Genomic DNA, 17,998 nt, shown 5'->3' with positions numbered 1-17,998 from the left:
ACCACAGACTTATGCAGATAACATGATACAATCCGTGTCTGTGAATAAACTGTTGTCTAAATTCCATAAAAATGAAAATTTCGCCGACATCTCATTTTAACAGACACATTTACCAAAATTACCTAAAAACATTTTGAAATACTAAAGAGTAAATTCGTGCAATAAAATCACCATTGGCTTGTTGAGAGAGGCTCCCTTTCTTTCCTGATGAGAAGATTGCATAATGCACCCTTTATTCCTTTGGAATGAATATATGCTGTCTTCGAAACATGTGTCGAGAGTAAAGGAACTTCGAAATACCCTGCAACACTTCTGGATGGTCTCCTTATTGTTTAACCCTTTAGTATTTAAACTGGCCAAATCCGGCCAAAATATTTAATCTGTTTTATGTTCAAACTAACCAGATCCAGGCTCTCACACCTACCCTACAATGTTATTCTACATTAAGTAATTACACCATCAAGATCTTGAAGATATGGGATAATGCACGATTAATTCAAATCAATGGGAATCAATAAGCATTATGTTTGATAGAATAATCTGAACACTAAAGGGTTAAGTTGGTAAATGCTGCCATAATCCTTGCCTTCGGTTCATCTTTGGTGTTGCAAGGAGTTTTGTTGGTCTCTCAGTCAACTGTGCCCCACACATAATCAAGGGGGTTGCAGTCTGGGGAGTTAGGTGGGCAGATGTTAAGGGTGATGTGGTTGCAGTGCCGTTTTTCTCACAGACAGTGCCCGACTGACCCTACGATACTGTGTAGTTGACAAAATCAAAAACAAAATGGTGCTAATTTACCCACCGCACCCTCTATATATAGATGCATACCCACACATACACATATACTCTTTCTCTCTTTTACTTGTTTCAGTCATTTGACTGCGGCCATGCTGGAGCACCGCCTTTAATCGAACAACTTGACCCCGGGACTTATTCTTTTGTAAGCCCAGTACTTATTCTATCGGTCTTTTGCCGAACCACTAAGTGACAGGGACGTAAACACACCAGCATCGGTTGTCAAGCAATACACATATATATATATACATATATACGGCGGGTTTCTTTCAGTTTCCGTCTACCAAATCCACTCACAAGGCATTGGTCGGCCCGAGGCTATAGTAGAAGACACTTGCCCAAGGTGCCACGCAGTGGGACTGAACCTGGAACCATGTGGTTGGTTAGCAAGCTACTTACCACACAGCCACTCCTGCGCCTATATATATATATATATATGATGGCCGTCCACTCGTGATTGAGGAAGAACATTGCCGACCTTCAGGAACATTGTGCGCTCTAGGACTAACTTATATTTTGCATTTGCGGCTCCGTTGGTGGCTAATGAGCCCTGCTCTTGACAAGCATACACGACTGCAAACATTGCAGACCAAGCTTTCTCCATTCACTATACGAGCTGTGCGCTTTCGCGCAGCTCGCTTAAGTTCTTCATGCTGGATACGTGCTCTCTCAAAAGTGTCGATCCCCTCCTTGACCTGCTTCCTCCATCTGTGGTGATGGCAGGCATATATATAGATATCACCGTGATCACCGTTACCGACCAGACTATCAGATGTTGCTACACATCGCTGGTCACAATGCGCTTCACATTGTTTTAGCCTTCAAATGACGCCACCCTACTGGCTAAGCGAGCAGGCCAACAGAAGAAAGAAAGTGTGGCAAAGAGTACAGCAGGGATCACCACCACCCCCTGCCGGAGCCTCGTGGAGCTTTAGGTGTTTTCGCTCAATAAACACTCACAACGCCCGGTCTGGGAACCGAAACTGCGATCCTACGACCGCGAGTCCGCTGCCCTAACCACTGGGCCATTGCGCCTCCACATATATAGATATATATATACAACTATATAAAGATGCATATACACACATATATAGATACATATGCACACACACACACACACACACACATACATATAGAGAGAGATAAATACATGCATACATATAGATGCATAAACACACATATAAAAATAAGGTATATGGACATATATGTGTGTATCTGTTCTTTCCCATGTATAAGTGTATAATTCCCTAGTTGGTGATAATGTATTTATCCACTCACTAGCAGCATATCCCGGCGTTGCCAGGGTATGTAAGAGCCCCTAGTAGGCAACGACTAATCCCAATCTAGTCCTTTCCCTCTAGGGAACGAAGGCGCATGTATAGGTTGCAATGTCTTCTCTTCACTCGAATACTTCTGTGTATACGATGTGAGTTAAGAAGGTCGAGTTGCGTCCCCTAGACACTCTGTGGTTTGTGTTTCTGATTCTCGACCCCATGTCGAATTTATCGATTTTTTTTCAGAACTGGGGGAACTTTTCAAAATTTTCGCTGCGTTACTTTGGAATTACGGCATTGGGCTATGGGTGTGTCAAGTTTCATCAGAATCGGTTGAAAGCCGTGGTCAGGGTGAGGGTACAAGCAAACAGACACACAGAAACACGCACAGACAAACTGCCGTTTATATAGAGAGAGAAGAGATAATTGGCGGCAGCAGCATCACTCATGTCTGAGTTTGGTTCATCCAGTGCGTCCGTGATGTTTAAACCTGACATGGTTCAGAAGGCCAAGTCGGGAATGGAACATTCTTGGGCACTGGTCGCCAGGCAGGGAGGGTGGTGGTCTTGGCTGGAGGGCCCTGCGTTGCCTTCTCTTAGCTTCTTCAGTCTTTCTCTTCTCCTCAAAAGTGGAACAACCGAAATGGATTGTCCTTCACCAAGATGGAAGGTCGGCAGCTTGTCTCCCAGGTTTTAGGGGCTAATTCCAGCTTGAAGAAGCGAACACTTCAGCTGGTCCCTGAATCTGCATTTTGGAGCTCCTCACTGTAGAGAATGGTCTGCAGGAGTCTTGAAGGGACCGTTTGGATGACATATCCTGACCACCTGAGAGCATCTTTGATCATAGGTCTGCCTGGATCAGGACTGACCTGGGGCTAAACAACAAGAAAGAAGGACACATTAGACAATGTAGTCCTAGATGCACAATGTCAGAATAACAGACAGGATGGTCACAGCTGGAACATCTTTGATCATAGGTCTGCGGGATCAGGACTGACCTGGGGCTAAACAACAAGAAGGGCACATTAGATAATGTAGTCCTAGATACACTATGCCTGAATAAAAGACGGGATGGTCACAGATGGAACATCTTTGATCATAGGTCTGCGGGATCAGAACTGACCAGTGGCTAAACAACAAGAAGGACACATTAGATAATGTAATCCTAGATACACTGTGCCTGAATAAAAGACAGGATGGTCACAGCTGGAACATCTTTGATCATAGGTCTGCGGGATCAGGACTGACCTGTGGCTAAACGACAAGGAAGGACACATTAAATAATGTAGTCCTAGATGCACTAGGTCTGAAATAAAAGATACAGTGAACATAATCTGAACATTTGTAGCCAGGTCTGTTGTATGGCTTGACCTGGAGGCTGAAGAAATAATGCACGCATGAAAAACAGTAACAGCAATTGAAGAAAAAAAAAAAGAGAACTTTATAATAGCAAAAAATATATATAAATATATTTACATTTATTAAATAATTTAGTTTATCTTTTTTTTTTAAAAAAGAGAGTCTCAATTTTTTTTTTTTTTTTGTAAGTAAAAAGTTGTCAGTTTTTGAAGTGAGTCCTATCAGCAACGTTAGTGGTGGTGGTCACCGAAAGCTGTCCTAAGCCCCGTATGCTCCGGCTGTTGGCCAACAGGGTCTGCTGTTGTCGTTGTTTGAAGAATTTCACCACATCGGGGGACCGTAAGAGCCTGAGTTTTTTCTGTGAGAGCACCTCGTCGAGTAGACTCGGGGTTAAGCTGTACTCACTGACGACGGGTTCGTTAAACGAGGCATGGGTCTCCTTCACCAGCAGGGAAGGGTGCGGGTGCAGTTGGGGTGGCAAAGGGGGCGGTGGTGTTACGGTCGACGTGTCCAGGCTCGTCGTTGACGAGGGCCTACTCTCGCCCCCTGTACTCACTACGGCCGTACTAGGGGTCAGTGCCACTGAAGCCTGACCGCCCTTCGTTTCCTTCTGAGCCTCCTGTCGGCTCGTCGAGTTCTTACGCGATTGCTTTTTACTACTCACATGAGATACAGTGGCCCCGCTGGTGGTGGTGGTGTTGGTGGTCACTGCTGTCATCACTGCCGTTGCCGCCACTGTAGACTCCGTGATTCGGACCTTGTTTGATGAAGTCGAAGTCGCTGTGGAACCAGACCCCATCTTGGAGCCAGTGGCTGGATTCCCCTTACGTTTGACACGCCTGCGTTTTGAACCAACAACAGCTGGTTTCGCAACACTCGGCAAAAGTACCTCTGAGTCTGGCATTTCCTCCTCACTGTCCATGAATTCAAAATGTCGTACACCTGTTTAATTAATATCCAATTAAGAAACACATATACCTTCTCATAATATTATTATTATTATTTCTTATATTGTCAGTTCAAATTCCACCAAAATCAAACTTCATCTTTTATTCTTTCAGGGTGAAATGAATGAAGTATCAGTAGTGTTCTGGGGGTCGATGGAATTGCAGGCCTTACACCAAACTTGAAATCAACATTATTATTATTATTATTTCTCCTGGTTTCATGCTCTCAGTTCTAATTATGTTGAGGTCAAATTTGGCTCTTCGTCCTCATGGGGTTAACAAAGCAAGCTGTAGTCCAGCATTGGGGTGGGGGGTCAAGGAAATCAACTCGCCCCTCCCCACAAAATTTCAGGCCTTGTGCCTATAGTAAAATGGATCATTATTATTATTATATTCTTTTCTGAATTTGTAAAATGAGAGAAATGAATTGAATTCGAAATTAAAAAATTTTTTTCAATCAATAATAAAGAAATTTGAAAAACAAAGAAAAAGTTTTTAAAAATGCAAAAAAAAAAGCAAGATTTCACTTCTCCAAAACGTAGAATTAATTTGTTAGGAAATTTCAAAATTTGCCGATTACCGGATATTTATCACTTTTTTTTTTTATTCGTGATATACTTAATTATTTTGTTGGGTCACCACAGCAACAGTCAACAACTTTCTTGGATCATGATGACGACGATGATGATGAAGATGATGATGACCACGGCAACCAACGGTCGAAGCAAGCAGGACCTGAAACACAACAAAAGAGAAAATAAAATTAATTTAAACTAATTAATAAACAAGTTGCAGGAGTGGCTGTGTGGTAAGTAGCTTGCTAACCAACCACATGGTTTAGGGTTCAGTCCCACTCTGTGGCACCTTGGGCAAGTGTCTTCTGCTATAGCTTCGGCCGACCAATGCCTTGTGAGTGGATTTGGTAGACAGAAACTGAAAGAAGCCCGTCGTATATATGTGTATATATATATATATATATATATATTATATATATATATATATATGTGTCTGTGTGTTTCTGTTTGTCCCCCTAGCTTTGCTTGACAACCGATGCTGGTGTGTTTACGTCCCCGTCACTTAGCGGTTCGGCAAAAGAGACCGATAGAATAAGTACTGGGCTTACAAAGAATAAGTCCCGGAGTCGAGTTGCTCGACTAAAGGCGGTGCTGCAGCATGGCCGCAGTCAAATGACTGACACAAGTAAAAGAGTAAAAGAGTAGAGTATATATTTGTTTGTTCCTTCTCAAGCCAAGCCTGGCTCATAAGGCCCGGTTTCCCGGTTTCTTTGGCGTATAGGTTCCCCACCTGGACAGGACACCGGTCCGTCGCAGGTGAGCCGCAAGATGCAGGTAGAACGAAAGTTGTGGCGAAAGAGTCATAAGTTCGCCATTACTTTATGTTGGCGGTGCAAGGGACATAACTCCTTCCCCTTTATTGAATAGATTCGTTAATGGGGCAAGGGACATAACTGCGCTAAATTACCCTACGTTGTTGTTCACCCTTGGACAGTCCAAGCCTCTCACCGACATTCCAGTTGTGGCCATCACGACTTTCCTGTTCAGATAGATGTGGCTTGAAGTGAATTTAGCGGCTCTTTCTAACAGGACGAGCAACCCACCATATTCTATGTCAGAGAGAACGAACGGGTGCGTGTGAATTCTTTTACCCGTTTCAGGCATTTGACTGCGGCCATGCTGGAGCACATATACACATATGTATAGGCATACATACAAATACGTTTAAAGGGCGAAGGTAAAGAATACGCACACCCGGTGGTTAGGGTTAGGATGCAGGGTTAGGTTTACGCCGAAAATCGGGTGGTGTGCGTATTTTTTTTACCTTTGCCCATTTAAAGATACATAATGAGAGAGAGAGAGACAGAGGAGAGAGAGAGAGAGAGAGAGAGAGAGAGAGAGAGTAAGATAGACAGAGAGAGAGAGAGAGAGAGAACGAGAGTGAGAGAGACAGCATATTCGTGACCATATTACGGTGGGATTTCCCCTACTTTATAAATAGGTCAGACTGCAAGAGACCTCTGTACTTCCTGGGTAAACAGAAAGCCACGTGATCACTGCTTGTGGGTGGATAAAATCGAAACCACTTCAATGTTGCTGGAGTTTACACGGGGAGAGAGTGCTATATATAAGTACATTTATACACAACTTACATACAGACACAATTATATATATATATTTATACACACTCACATATTTTGATTTCTACACACGTATATATACACCAAAGAAAAGATGAGTAAAAACAAGGTATTTCAAAATTTTCTCTCTCTTGTTTTCATACATTAACCCCCCCCCCGGCTCTCTCTGTATATATCATCATCATCACTTAACGTCCGTTGACCATGGTGGCATGGGTTGGATGGTTTAACCAGGGCTGATAAACCGAGGGGCTGCACCAGATTCCAGATAGGTTTCGCATGGTTTTTACGGCTGGATACCCTTCCTTACGCTAACCACTCCGAGAATGTAATAGGTGCTTTTGTGTGCCAGTTGCGTTACACCAGTATCTGCCACGACTGCTATTTCACTTGGGGGCTTCATGGGGTCTTCTTCTCAGGCACCGCATATTGCCAAAGGCCTCGGTCATTTGTCGTTGCTTCCGTGAGGCCCAACGCTTGAATGGTGCATGGTTTTAGCGAAATTTCAATATCACCCAGCATATAGAATGAGGACCAATATCCAGTTGGTTCTTGATTTATCAGCCCCCACCTTTAAGTCTACGAGGGAAAAATCAAGTCAAGACAAACATTTATACAAATATAAATACACACACAAATATATATATGTAAACTAGCAGTATCGCCCGGCGTTACTCGGGTTTGTTTCGACCCTTTAGAATTGGAATTTTTGAAAAGTAAAAATTTTGCATTATGTAGCTTGTTATTCTCTTTAAGTGAACATTTTTCTGGTTGAAATACACCGAAAAATGGCGACACAGCAGTAAAAAAGTAGTAAAAAATAGGGATTTTCATAGAAAAAAAGCACCTTTTTGATGTAAATAATTTTTGGTGTTAACATTGTCCGATTTGAATTTTTTTCTTCTACGGAAGGAAGAGCAATCAAACTCTCAATTTTGGTCAACTTGTGCCGCAGGGTCCCGGAGGAGATTGTGTTAGTTGAAGGCTACCAAACCTGCCATACACAGACAACAGCAGCTTTATATATATGCCTATGAGTGTCTTTGTGTTTGTCCCCCACCATCGCCTGACAGTGATGGTTTGTTTACTTCCCCATGATGCAGCGGTTTGGCAAAAAGGCACCAGACTTAGAACTGGAGTAGACTCCAGCATGGCCACTGTCCAAAGACTGAATAAAATGCATATGTATATACATATGTGTGTCTGTATCTGCCCACCACCACCATCTACGCCGCTTGGCAACCAATGTTGGTGTGTTTGCATCCCCCGTAACTTAGCGGTTCAGCAAAACAGAATGACAGGATAAAAACCAGACTCGAAAAAGAAAAAAAAAACCAACACATATACATACACACAAAAAAAAAAAAAAAAGAGTAGGGGTTGATTTATTCAACTAAAATTCTTCCCGATATTGCTCCAGTTTGGCCGCTGTCATTTCACTGAAACAAGTAAAATATAAGCATAAAATTTAGGTGATTTTCCTGTGGGTTTTCCTGAAGTTTCACTTTCGATTGGGCGAGGTCAAACGGAATGGAGGTGTGTTCTTTCTCATCCAATTATTTAAATGCTTTCGTTTTCTCTGCCTGAGGGTAATTCCACGGTGGTCCGTTCAAATGGTTTTCATTTTCATAGGCGCAGGAGTGGCTGTGTGGTAAGCAGTTTGCTTACGAACCACATGGTTCCAGGTTCAGTCCCACTGCGTGGCACCTTGGGCAAGTGTCTTCTACTATAGCCTCGGACCGACCAAAGCCTTGTGAGTGGATTTGGTAGACGGAAACTGAAAGAAGCCTGTCGTATATATGTATATGTGTGTTTGTCCCCCTAGCATTGCTTGACAACCGATGCTGGTGTGTTTACGTCCCCGTCACTTAGCGGTTTGGCTAAAGTGACCGATAGAATAAGTACTAGGCTTACAAAGAATAAGTCCTGGGGGTCAAGTTGCTCGATTAAAGGCGGTGCTCCAGCATGGCCGTAGTCAAATGACTGAAACAAGTAAAAGAAAAAAGAAAAGAGATATACACACAGGCGTAGGCTAGGGTGTGTGATAATAAACTTGCTTCCCAACCACAGGGATCCGGGTTCAGTCCCACATCAGGGCACCTTGAGTCGACCAAAGCCTTGTGAGTGGATTTGGTAGATGGAAACTGAAAGAAGCCCAACGTAAATGTGTGTGTTTGTTTGCGTCCCCGTAACCTAGTGGTTCGGCAAAAGTGACCGATAGAATAAGTACTAGACTTACAAAGAATAAGTCCTGGGGGCTGATTTGTTTTGACTAAAGGCAGTGCTCCAGCATGGCCACAGCCATATATATATATATATATATATATATATATATATATATATATATACACGCCTATGAGTGTGTTTGTGTTTGTCCCCCACCATTGCCTGACAGTGATGGTTTGTTTACTTCCCCATTATGTAGCGGTTTGACAAAAAGGCACCAGACTTAGAACTGGAGTAGACTCCAGCATGGCCACAGACCAAAGACTGAATAGAATACATATGTATATACATATGTGTGTGTGAGTGTATCTGCCCACCACCACCACCACCATCTACACCGCTTGGCAACCAATGTTGGTGTGTTTGCATCCCCCGTAACTTAGCGGTTCAGCAAAACAGAATGACAGGATAAAAACCAGACTCGAAAAAGAAAAAAAAAAAAAAACCAACACATATACATACACACAAAAAAAAAAAAAAAGAGTAGGGGTTGATTTATTCAACTAAAATTCTTCCCGATATTGCTCCAGCTCGGCCGCTGTCATTTCACTGAAACAAGTAAAATATAAGCATAAAATTTAGGTGATTTTCCTGTGGGTTTTCCTGAAGTTTCACTTTCGATTGGGCGAGGTCGAACGGAATGGAGGTGTGTTCTTTCTCATCCAATTATTTAAATGCTTTCGTTTTCTCTGCCTAAGGGTAATTCCACGGTGGTCCATTCAAATGGTTTTCATTTTCATAGGTGCAGGAGTGGTTGTGTGGTAAGTAGCTTGCTTACGAACCACAGGGTTCCGGGTTCAGTCTCACTGTGTGGCACCTCGGGCAAGTGTCTTCTACTATAGCCCTGGGCCGACCAAAGCCTTGTGAATGGATTTGGTAGACGGAAACTGAAAGAAGCCCGTCGTATATATGTGTATATATGTGTATATATATATATATATATATATATATATATATTATATTAAATAGAGACAAAACCACTATTAGGCAAATCAAACAATGAAAAACTTAAGCCAATACATAAGATTAATTAAATATATAACAAAATTATTAAAAAAATATAATTAATATCACACTACGATCGTTTCATGTATATATTTAAATAATATAAATTAATTAATCTTATGTATTGGCTTAAGTTTTTCATTGTTTGATTTGCCTAATAGTGGTTTTGTCTCTAATTTAATATAATATAATATTTTACTATAAAATTGGATTCAATCCTAAATCTGATTTATCCCTGTAAGTTTGGATTTATTCCCTAATATTTATCATTATATATATATATATATATATATATGTATGTATGTATGTATGAATAAGTATATAGAGGCGCAGGAGTAGCAGTGTGGTAAGGAGCTTGCTTACAAAACACATGGTTCTGGAATCAGTCCCACTGCGTGGCACCTTGGGCAAGTGTCTTCTACTATAGCATCGCGCCAACCAAAGCTTTGTGAGTGGATTTGGTAGACGGAAACTGAAAGAAGCCTGTCGTATGTATGTATATATAATTCACCAAAAATTAATTTGCGAAGGTGTCATTAATTCTATTATTATCCAATGTAACTATTTTAAAAAATGATAATAACAGAATCAATGACACAGGCGATAGCAGGCCAAAAAATAGCATTAATTAGCCGAGGGATTAAAATTAATCAAAGGACATACTAAGTATGTCTGCCTAGTAAGATTAATAACTATACTTACTTTGATATATAAATTAATATATGAATTATACAATACCAGCTAAATGTTGATATATAAATTATACAATACCAGCTAAATTTTGACTAAATAAATGACGCTATAGTCAAAGACTGCCCTTAGGCCAAGTGGGACATTAAAGTCAAAGACTGCCCTTAGGCCGACTGGGACGTTAAAGTCAAAGACTGCCTAGTAAGATTAATAACTATACTTACTTTGATATATAAATTATACAATACCAGCTTAATTTTGGCTAAATAAATGACATGCTTATAGTCAAAGACTGCCCTTTGGCCGAGTGGGACGTTAAAGTCAAAGACTGCCTAGTAAGATTAATAACAATACTTACTTTGGAATATAAATTATACAATTGCTTCGGCTTTCCTCTTTAAGCACAGGCCGTCTGGAGTTTGGGGACACGGCTCACTTTTTCAGTCTGCATGAAGTCCTCAACATCATATATCACTTTAATGACCAGGGAACAGCCGGGGCAAGTGGCATCAGTTTCACCGTTTTCTAGGTCTTCCAGGCTTATCTCGAACCGGTCGCCGCACGGACACGGGAAGTGGTAGAGTTCGGACTCTTCGTCGTATTCCATGTCTTCGATTTCAACCTCGTCGTGGTAGACAACCATTATTCCTGGACCTGGGGGCCTTCCTCTCGAATGGATGGGGGAAGAACGAAGGGAGCGTGCGGAAAAAAAAAAAAAGTGGCTTCTTCTTACGAGGTGGTCTCTCGAGCAGCTAGAAATAGCAGCCAAACTTCTTTTCACTGTCTTTTTCTTTTTCAAAATACCAAGGACAAAGGCAAAGGGGTTCTAGATGAAAACAATCTGAAAGAAAAAAGAAAGACAGGATGGTCATGGTTGGAACAGCTAAACAAAGTGGAGAGCTTTGACTAACTGCCCCACAAGAAAATGGTTTACTCTTTTACTTGTTTCAGTCATTTGACTGCAGCCATGCTGGAGCACCGCCTTTAGTCAAGCAAATCGACCCCAGGACATATTCTTTGTAAGCCTAGTACTTATTCTATCGGTCTCTTTTGCAGAACCGCTAAGTTACGGGGACATAAACACACACAAGTATCGGTTGTCAAGTGATGTTGAGGGACAAACACAGACACACACATCATCATCATTTAACGTCCGTTTTCTGTGCTAGCACGGGTTGGATGGTTCGACCGGGGTCTGGGAAGCCGGGCGCTGCACGGGGCTCCAGTCTGATCTGGCAGAGTTTCTACAGCTGGATGCCCTTCCTAACGCCAACCACTCTATGAGTGTAGTGGGTGCTTTTTACGTGCCACCTGCACAGATGCCAGGGGGGCCGGCATCGGCCACGATCGGTTGGTGCTTTTAACGTGCCACCGGCACGGAAGCCAGCCATGGTGGCACTGGAATCGGCCACGTTCGGATGGTGCTTTTTATGTACCACCGGCACAGAAGCCAGTCGAGGCGGCGCTGGCATCGGCCACGTTCGGATTGTGCTTTTTATGTGCCACCGGCACTGGAGCCAGTCGAGGCAGCGCCGGCATCGGCCACGTTCGGATGGTGCTTTTTATGTACCACCGGCACAGAAGCCAGTCGAGGCAGCGCTGGCATATACGACGGGCTTCTTTCAGTTTCCGTCTACCAAAGATAAATTGATAGATACAACTGAGTGGGAAAACAAAAATATGAGACACAGGGTAGTGCCTTTTTTATGTTGATAAGCCTGGTACTAATTCTAGCAGTTTCTTCTCGTGAAACCAGTAAGTTATGGGGATGTAAATAAACGAACACCAGTTGTGAAGCAGTGATGAGGGAGAAACACAAAGACACACACACATAGACTTATATATACAACTGATTTCTTGCAGTTTCTGTCTACCAAATCCACTGACAAGGCTTTGGTTGGTCTGAGGCTATAGCAGAAGACGCATGCCAAGACACCACACAGTGGGACTGAACTGAGGACCATGTGTTTTGGAACCAAGTTTGTTACCACACAGCCACACCTGCACCTATGTATGTGTGTGTGTGTGTGTGTGTGTGTGTATGGCTGCATATATGTGTACATATTACATGTATATATATACATCTACACATACATGTATACATATACATCTATCTATATATCGCCATGTTGATTCGCTAGCTACTGCACGCATTTTTTTTCTCTCCTTTCTGTGTTTTTTCTCTGTGTATCTTTCTGTTGAAGAGCGTAGGCTCGAAACGTTAAAGACTTGTTTCATTTATATTTCCCGAGCGCCATACTAATACAATTGTTTGTTTGTATTCCACCTGCCTTCGTCTTTTGTTTATTTTCATAAAGATTCCCGTTATATATATACACATCTATATATATAGATGTAAATTTAGATTTAAAATAATAAGGGTGAAAAATTGATTATTAATTTGATTAGTATGAATTTAAAACCAGTGGTGGAGTATATAAGACTATAGCAGATCTTCTTCTAGCAGAATGGATGTCCAGTTACAGTTCCTCCTCCTCCTCATCATCGTTTAACGTCCGTTCTCCATGCTAGCATGGGTTGGACAGTTTGACCGGGGTCTGGGAAGCCAGGAGGCTGCACCAGGCTCCAGTCTGATCTGGCAGTGTTTCTACAGCTGGATGCCCTTCCTAACGCCAACCACTCCGCGAGTGTAGTGGGTGCTTTTTACGTGCCACCTGCACAGGTGCCAGGCGAGGCTGGCAACGGCCACGATCGGATTGGTGCATTTTATGTGCCACCGGCACGGAAGCCAGTCGAGGTGGCACTGGCATCGGCCACGATTCGGATGGTGCTTTTTACGTGCCACCGGAATGGAAGCCAGTCGAGGCGGCAATAGCATCGGCCACGATTCGGATAGCCAGTCTAGGCGGCGCCGGCATCAGCCACGTTCAGATGGTACTGTTTATGTGCCACCGGCTCAGGGATCACAACTACAGTTTTCATTGATTTTGATGTCGGTGTCCTTGACTCAGTGGATCTCCTCAAGCACAGGGTCGAAATGGTGTTTCTTCACTTGCCACCTGCACAGGAGTCAGTCCAGCGGTCCTGGCAACTGCCGGATGCCAGTCAAAGGATTGGTTCGATTTCGATTTCACTTGCCCCAACAGGTCTTTGTGTGTCCAAGGGAGGAAAGACATGCATAAGTGGGCTGGACTCACTTGTCCTGCCTGGTCTTCTCACACACAGCATATTACCAAAGGTCTCAGTTGCTGGTCATTGCCTCAGTGAGGCCTAAAGTTCGAAGGTCGTGCTTCACCACCTCGTCCCAGGTTTTCCTGGGTCTACCTCTTCCACGGGTTCCCTCAACTGCTAGGGATTGGCACTTTCTCACACACCTATCTTCATCCATTCTCGCCACATGACCATACCAGCGCAATCGTCTCTCTTGCACACCACAACTGATGCTTCTTAGGTCCAACATTTCTCTCAAGGTACTTACACTCTGTCGAGTATGCACACTGACATTACACATCCATCGGAGCATACTGGCTTCATTCCTCGCGAGCTTACGCATGTCCTCAGCAGTCACGGCCCATGTTTCACTGCCATGTAGCATGGCTGTTCGTACACATGCATCATACAGTGTGCCTTTTACTCTGAGCGAGAGGCCTTTAGTCACCAGCAGAGGTAAGAGCTCCCTGAACTTTGCCCAGGCTATTCTTACTCTAGCAGTTACACTTTCAGTGCACCCACCCCCACTATTGACTTGGTCACCTAGGTAGCGGAAGCTATCAACTACTTCTAGTTTTTCTCCCTGGAAAGTGACGGAAGTTGTTTTCTGCAGATTTTCAGAGTTTATTGCTCCTGAGCATCTGCCACATACAAAAACTATCTTCCCAGTTAGCCTTCCTTTGACATTGCTGCACCTCTTATGTGTCCATAGCTTACACTGGGTACATCTTGTAGAGTTTCTACCTACACCTTTTGTACAGATCGAGCAGGGCCATCTACCTGAAGGCATTTGTGGTTTGTCTACTTTCCTACTTATTAGTACTTTGGTTTTAGCTAGGTTGACTCTAAGGTCCCTCGATTCTAATCCCTCCTTCCACACCTGGAACTTCTCCTCCAGTTCTGATAGTGACTCAGCAATTAGAGCTAGGTCGTCAGCATAGAGGAGCTCCCAGAGGTAACCTGTCTTGAATTCCTCCATAATTGCCTGGAGGACTATGATAAATAGGAGGGGGCTGAGGACTGAACCCTGGTGGACCCCAACCTCTACCTTGAATTCTTCAGTGTACACGTTGCCAACCCTAACCTTACTTACAGCATCCCTGTACATGGCTTGCACAGCTCTCACCAGCCATTCATCTATCCCTAGTTTCCTCATTGACCACCAGATAAGGGATCGGGGGACCCTGTCAAAGGCTTTATCCATGTCAACGAAAGCTAGGTACAGGGACTTATCTTTGGCTAGGTATTTCTCCTGCAGCTGTCTCACCAGAAATATGGCATCAGTGGTGCTTTTCCCTGGCACGAAACCAAACTGCATCTCGTCCAAGTTGACTCTCTCCCTAATCAGTTGGGCTATGACCCTCTCCGTAACCTTCATTACCTGATCCAACAGCTTGATACCTCTGTAATTATTTGTATCTAGGGCGTCTCCTTTACCTTTGTAGCAGTTGACTATTATGCTGCTACACCAGTCATTGGGTATGACTCCGTGTATCACTTGGTTAACTATACGGATGACTAGACTATAGCCGACACTGCCAGATATTTTGAGCATCTCTGCAGTAATTCCTGATGGGCCTGGGGCTTTCCCTGTCTTCATGCTTCTAATTGCCTTAACTACCAAAGAACTGTTAACTTGGATAGCTGGTCCCTCTGTTGGGTCGACATTCGGCAGACTCTCTTTATCCCATTCATTTTCTTTATTCAGCAACCTTTCATAGTGGCATCTCCAAACCTCTCTCTTTGCATCCTCATTTAGCGCAAATGAACCGTCATCCTTGCGAACACATTTCTCTCCTACCACATCACGATTCTCTCTCACACACTGTCTTGCAACACGAAATACCTCAAGTCTTTGGTCCTCACGGCACAGAACATTGGCAAATTTTTTCTTATCTGCTCCCCCTCTGGCTAAATAGACCTGTCTCCTAGCTTCCCTTCTGGCAGTCTGATACAATTCCCTGCTACCTCCGTTCTTCCAGTCCTTCCAAGCCTGTTTCTTTTGTCTAATAGCCCTGTCAACCACGTCGTTCCACCACCATGTTACTTTGGGTCGAGTGGGGACTTTGCACCAGCCACAGATCTGGTCAGTGGCTCTCAGCGGTTGTCCCATAGAAACCTCCTCTTATATAATAGTTTGACTTTAATAGTTTCAGTATTAAAGTGAAAGTATTTGACATTACAATATAGAGATGTTTTTTTTCACTTTTGACACGTAATACTGAAATAGTAAAGATATGATATTGCTGTGGGCTCGCCCTAGGCAAGAAGTTGAAAGTTTTTTTTGCCCATGACACTCCATGGACCCTAAGTAAGGCATGTGTAAAATTTTAATGAAATTGGTAGCGTAGTTCTCAAGTTTTAGGGATTCACACAGACAGACACATATTCTTCGTTTTATATATATAGATGCCTTATGACTCCAAAAATCTTTGAAGCTCAAAATATACAAGTGGGGCCCTAAAGTGTAGTTATACTTCTAAGGTACGCGGCCTAATGCGTAAATTTACTAGTTTGGTAGTGCGATATATATATATATATATATATATATATACATATACAAACAAATATTTTAATCTTCGGATTTTTTTTAATATGCTAAGCCACTGGTTTTAATTGATTAATATCAATTTCTACCCTTATTTAATTATATATATATATATATATACACAGGAGGGGGGTGTTGAAAAGTTCCAGGCTTTAAGGGTGTTGTGAAAGCCCTGGTTGGAGGTCCAACCGTCCGAGTTCTTTTATAGGGCTTAGAAAAACGTAAGGACCGCTGCAGGAAGTGTGTGATTCTGAGAGGGGAGAATAAAAATCATAATCAACTGATCGTCCGTATATATGTATAATATCCATATATTGATATTAATATTGCTTCTGTCGCAATTAATTACATAATATATGAAAGATAGATAGATCGTTGGGGTACTATTTAAGAAGAGTGGTCCCGGAAGTGCACACGCGTTAGATAGACGTGACTAGTCGAACCTTACTTTGTTTTTGTTTTATTTGTTTAAAAAAAATTATTTTGTGTTTTATTTACTTTGCTAGGTAGTCGTTGTAGGATCGACTAGTCACGACTAGCTAGCCCGGATGCGCGAGTACGCGAGTGCGCGCACCGGGAACACTTTTCTTAAGTAGTACCGATTCTCGGCTCTTAGTTTGTGTGTGTGTAAATGTAAAATCCAAGAATCAAGGTGTAGGAACAAAGTGGGCTTCAAGAAACCCGTAGAAAACACAAAAAGCAACTTTAAATACATATATACACATATATATACATATATATATAGTTAAACAGAGACCATGTGCGCGGGAATTCATGGATATATAATAAATATTACTAAATGCCGAGGGATACCTACCCTGTCTATTTGTTGATCCTATATTTATGTAATATATATTCTATATACACTCACTGGAAGCTCTTCCGTTGGCCATGCGTATATTAAACTACGACATATTCACAACCACATGAAGAAGCCAGCGTGAACACAGCTGACGGACGGGAAGCGGAAACTGCACGAGAGTCTTACCGACGCATCCACCACCACAACCACTATCTCGCTACTCTCTCTCTTTCCCCTCTATTACTCTTTCTTTCTCCCTCTCTCTCTCTCCCACTCATACTTTTTGTCTCCTCTCCTCTTTTCCCTCTCATACTCTCTTTGTGTCTCTTTCCCTCTCATACTCCTTTCCCCCTCTGTTTCCCTCGCAAACTCTTTCTTTACTCCTCTGTTTCTCTCTCATTCTCTTTCTTTCCCCCTCTCTTTCCCTATCATACTCTTTCTTTTCCCCCTCTATTTCCTTCTTATACTCTTTCTTTCTCCCTCTCTCTCCCACTCATACTTTTTGTCTCTTCTCCTCTTTCCCTCTCATACTCTTTCTGTCTCCCTCTCTGTCCTCTTTTTTCGCTCATACTTTCTCTTCCACTCTCTTTCTCTCTATTACTCTCTTCTTCTCCATCACTCTTCCCATTTTCATCCATTTTTCTCTTTCTCTCTTTCCCTCTCGTCTTTCTGTCCTCCTTAAACTCTGTCACTCCTCTTTTCCCTCTCTTTCTCCCAACACTATGGATGGTCAAAACTGTCAAAATTTGTCCCTTTTGGGAGTGGTTTCTCAACTGGTTACCACCACTATCTCATTAACTCTCCTCTTTCTTTCCCTCCCGTACTCTCTCTTTTTCAACTCTGTCCGCATTCCACTTAAACTACGGATGGCCGAAGCTGTCAGAATTTCATAATTAGTTTTCCCATAGGAGTGCTAACGAACGTAAAAGAATGTTCTTTTAAGTCTCTGCTGTTTAGCTTCCAAATAGTTACCCCCAACTAGACTCACAACAAGGTACCATTCGGCCCAAGAATATAATAGTTTCCC

General features: G+C 42.7%; 2 protein-coding genes across 3 annotated transcripts in view; one reads left to right on the top strand and one right to left on the bottom strand.

Annotated features, from left to right (window-relative positions):
• Nucleotides 1–3,572: 3,572 nt before the first annotated feature.
• On the bottom strand, nucleotides 3,573–17,234 carry LOC118768460 (integrator complex subunit 6 homolog). Of its 2 annotated transcripts, none has more exons than XM_036515006.1 (2): nucleotides 16,987–17,149; nucleotides 3,573–5,109 (listed from the first exon to the last, which is right to left on the bottom strand). In XM_036515006.1, exon 2 carries the CDS (start codon nucleotides 4,347–4,349, stop codon nucleotides 3,627–3,629), a length of 723 nt encoding a protein of 240 aa, XP_036370899.1. In that variant the 5' UTR covers nucleotides 4,350–5,109; nucleotides 16,987–17,149; the 3' UTR covers nucleotides 3,573–3,626. The 2 variants fall into 2 exon arrangements, 1 of the variants encoding a protein (XP_036370899.1); XR_005004306.1 differs by lacking the exon at nucleotides 3,573–5,109 and adding an exon at nucleotides 11,095–11,291 and having other exon boundaries at nucleotides 16,987–17,234.
• Nucleotides 6,508–17,998, top strand: part of LOC115226103 (adenosine deaminase domain-containing protein 1) — a 36,915-nt gene continuing 25,424 nt past the window's right edge. Inside the window, exon 1 of the mRNA XM_029797085.2 lies at nucleotides 6,508–6,638. Within this exon, the coding sequence (XP_029652945.1) occupies nucleotides 6,624–6,638 (15 nt within the window). The 5' untranslated portion in view covers nucleotides 6,508–6,623. The remainder of the gene's footprint in view (nucleotides 6,639–17,998) is intronic.

This window comes from Octopus sinensis, linkage group LG29, assembly GCF_006345805.1.
Source record: "Octopus sinensis linkage group LG29, ASM634580v1, whole genome shotgun sequence".
Taxonomy (NCBI): Eukaryota; Metazoa; Mollusca; class Cephalopoda; order Octopoda; family Octopodidae; genus Octopus; species Octopus sinensis.
Note: the sequence above shows the minus strand (reverse complement) of the source record. Positions and strands in the feature narration are given on the sequence as shown.

Bases quoted from the DNA above. Each gene is read 5' to 3' on its own strand.
- LOC118768460 (XM_036515006.1), bottom strand. From the start codon at position 4,349: ATGGACAGTGAGGAGGAAATGCCAGACTCAGAGGTACTTTTGCCGAGT.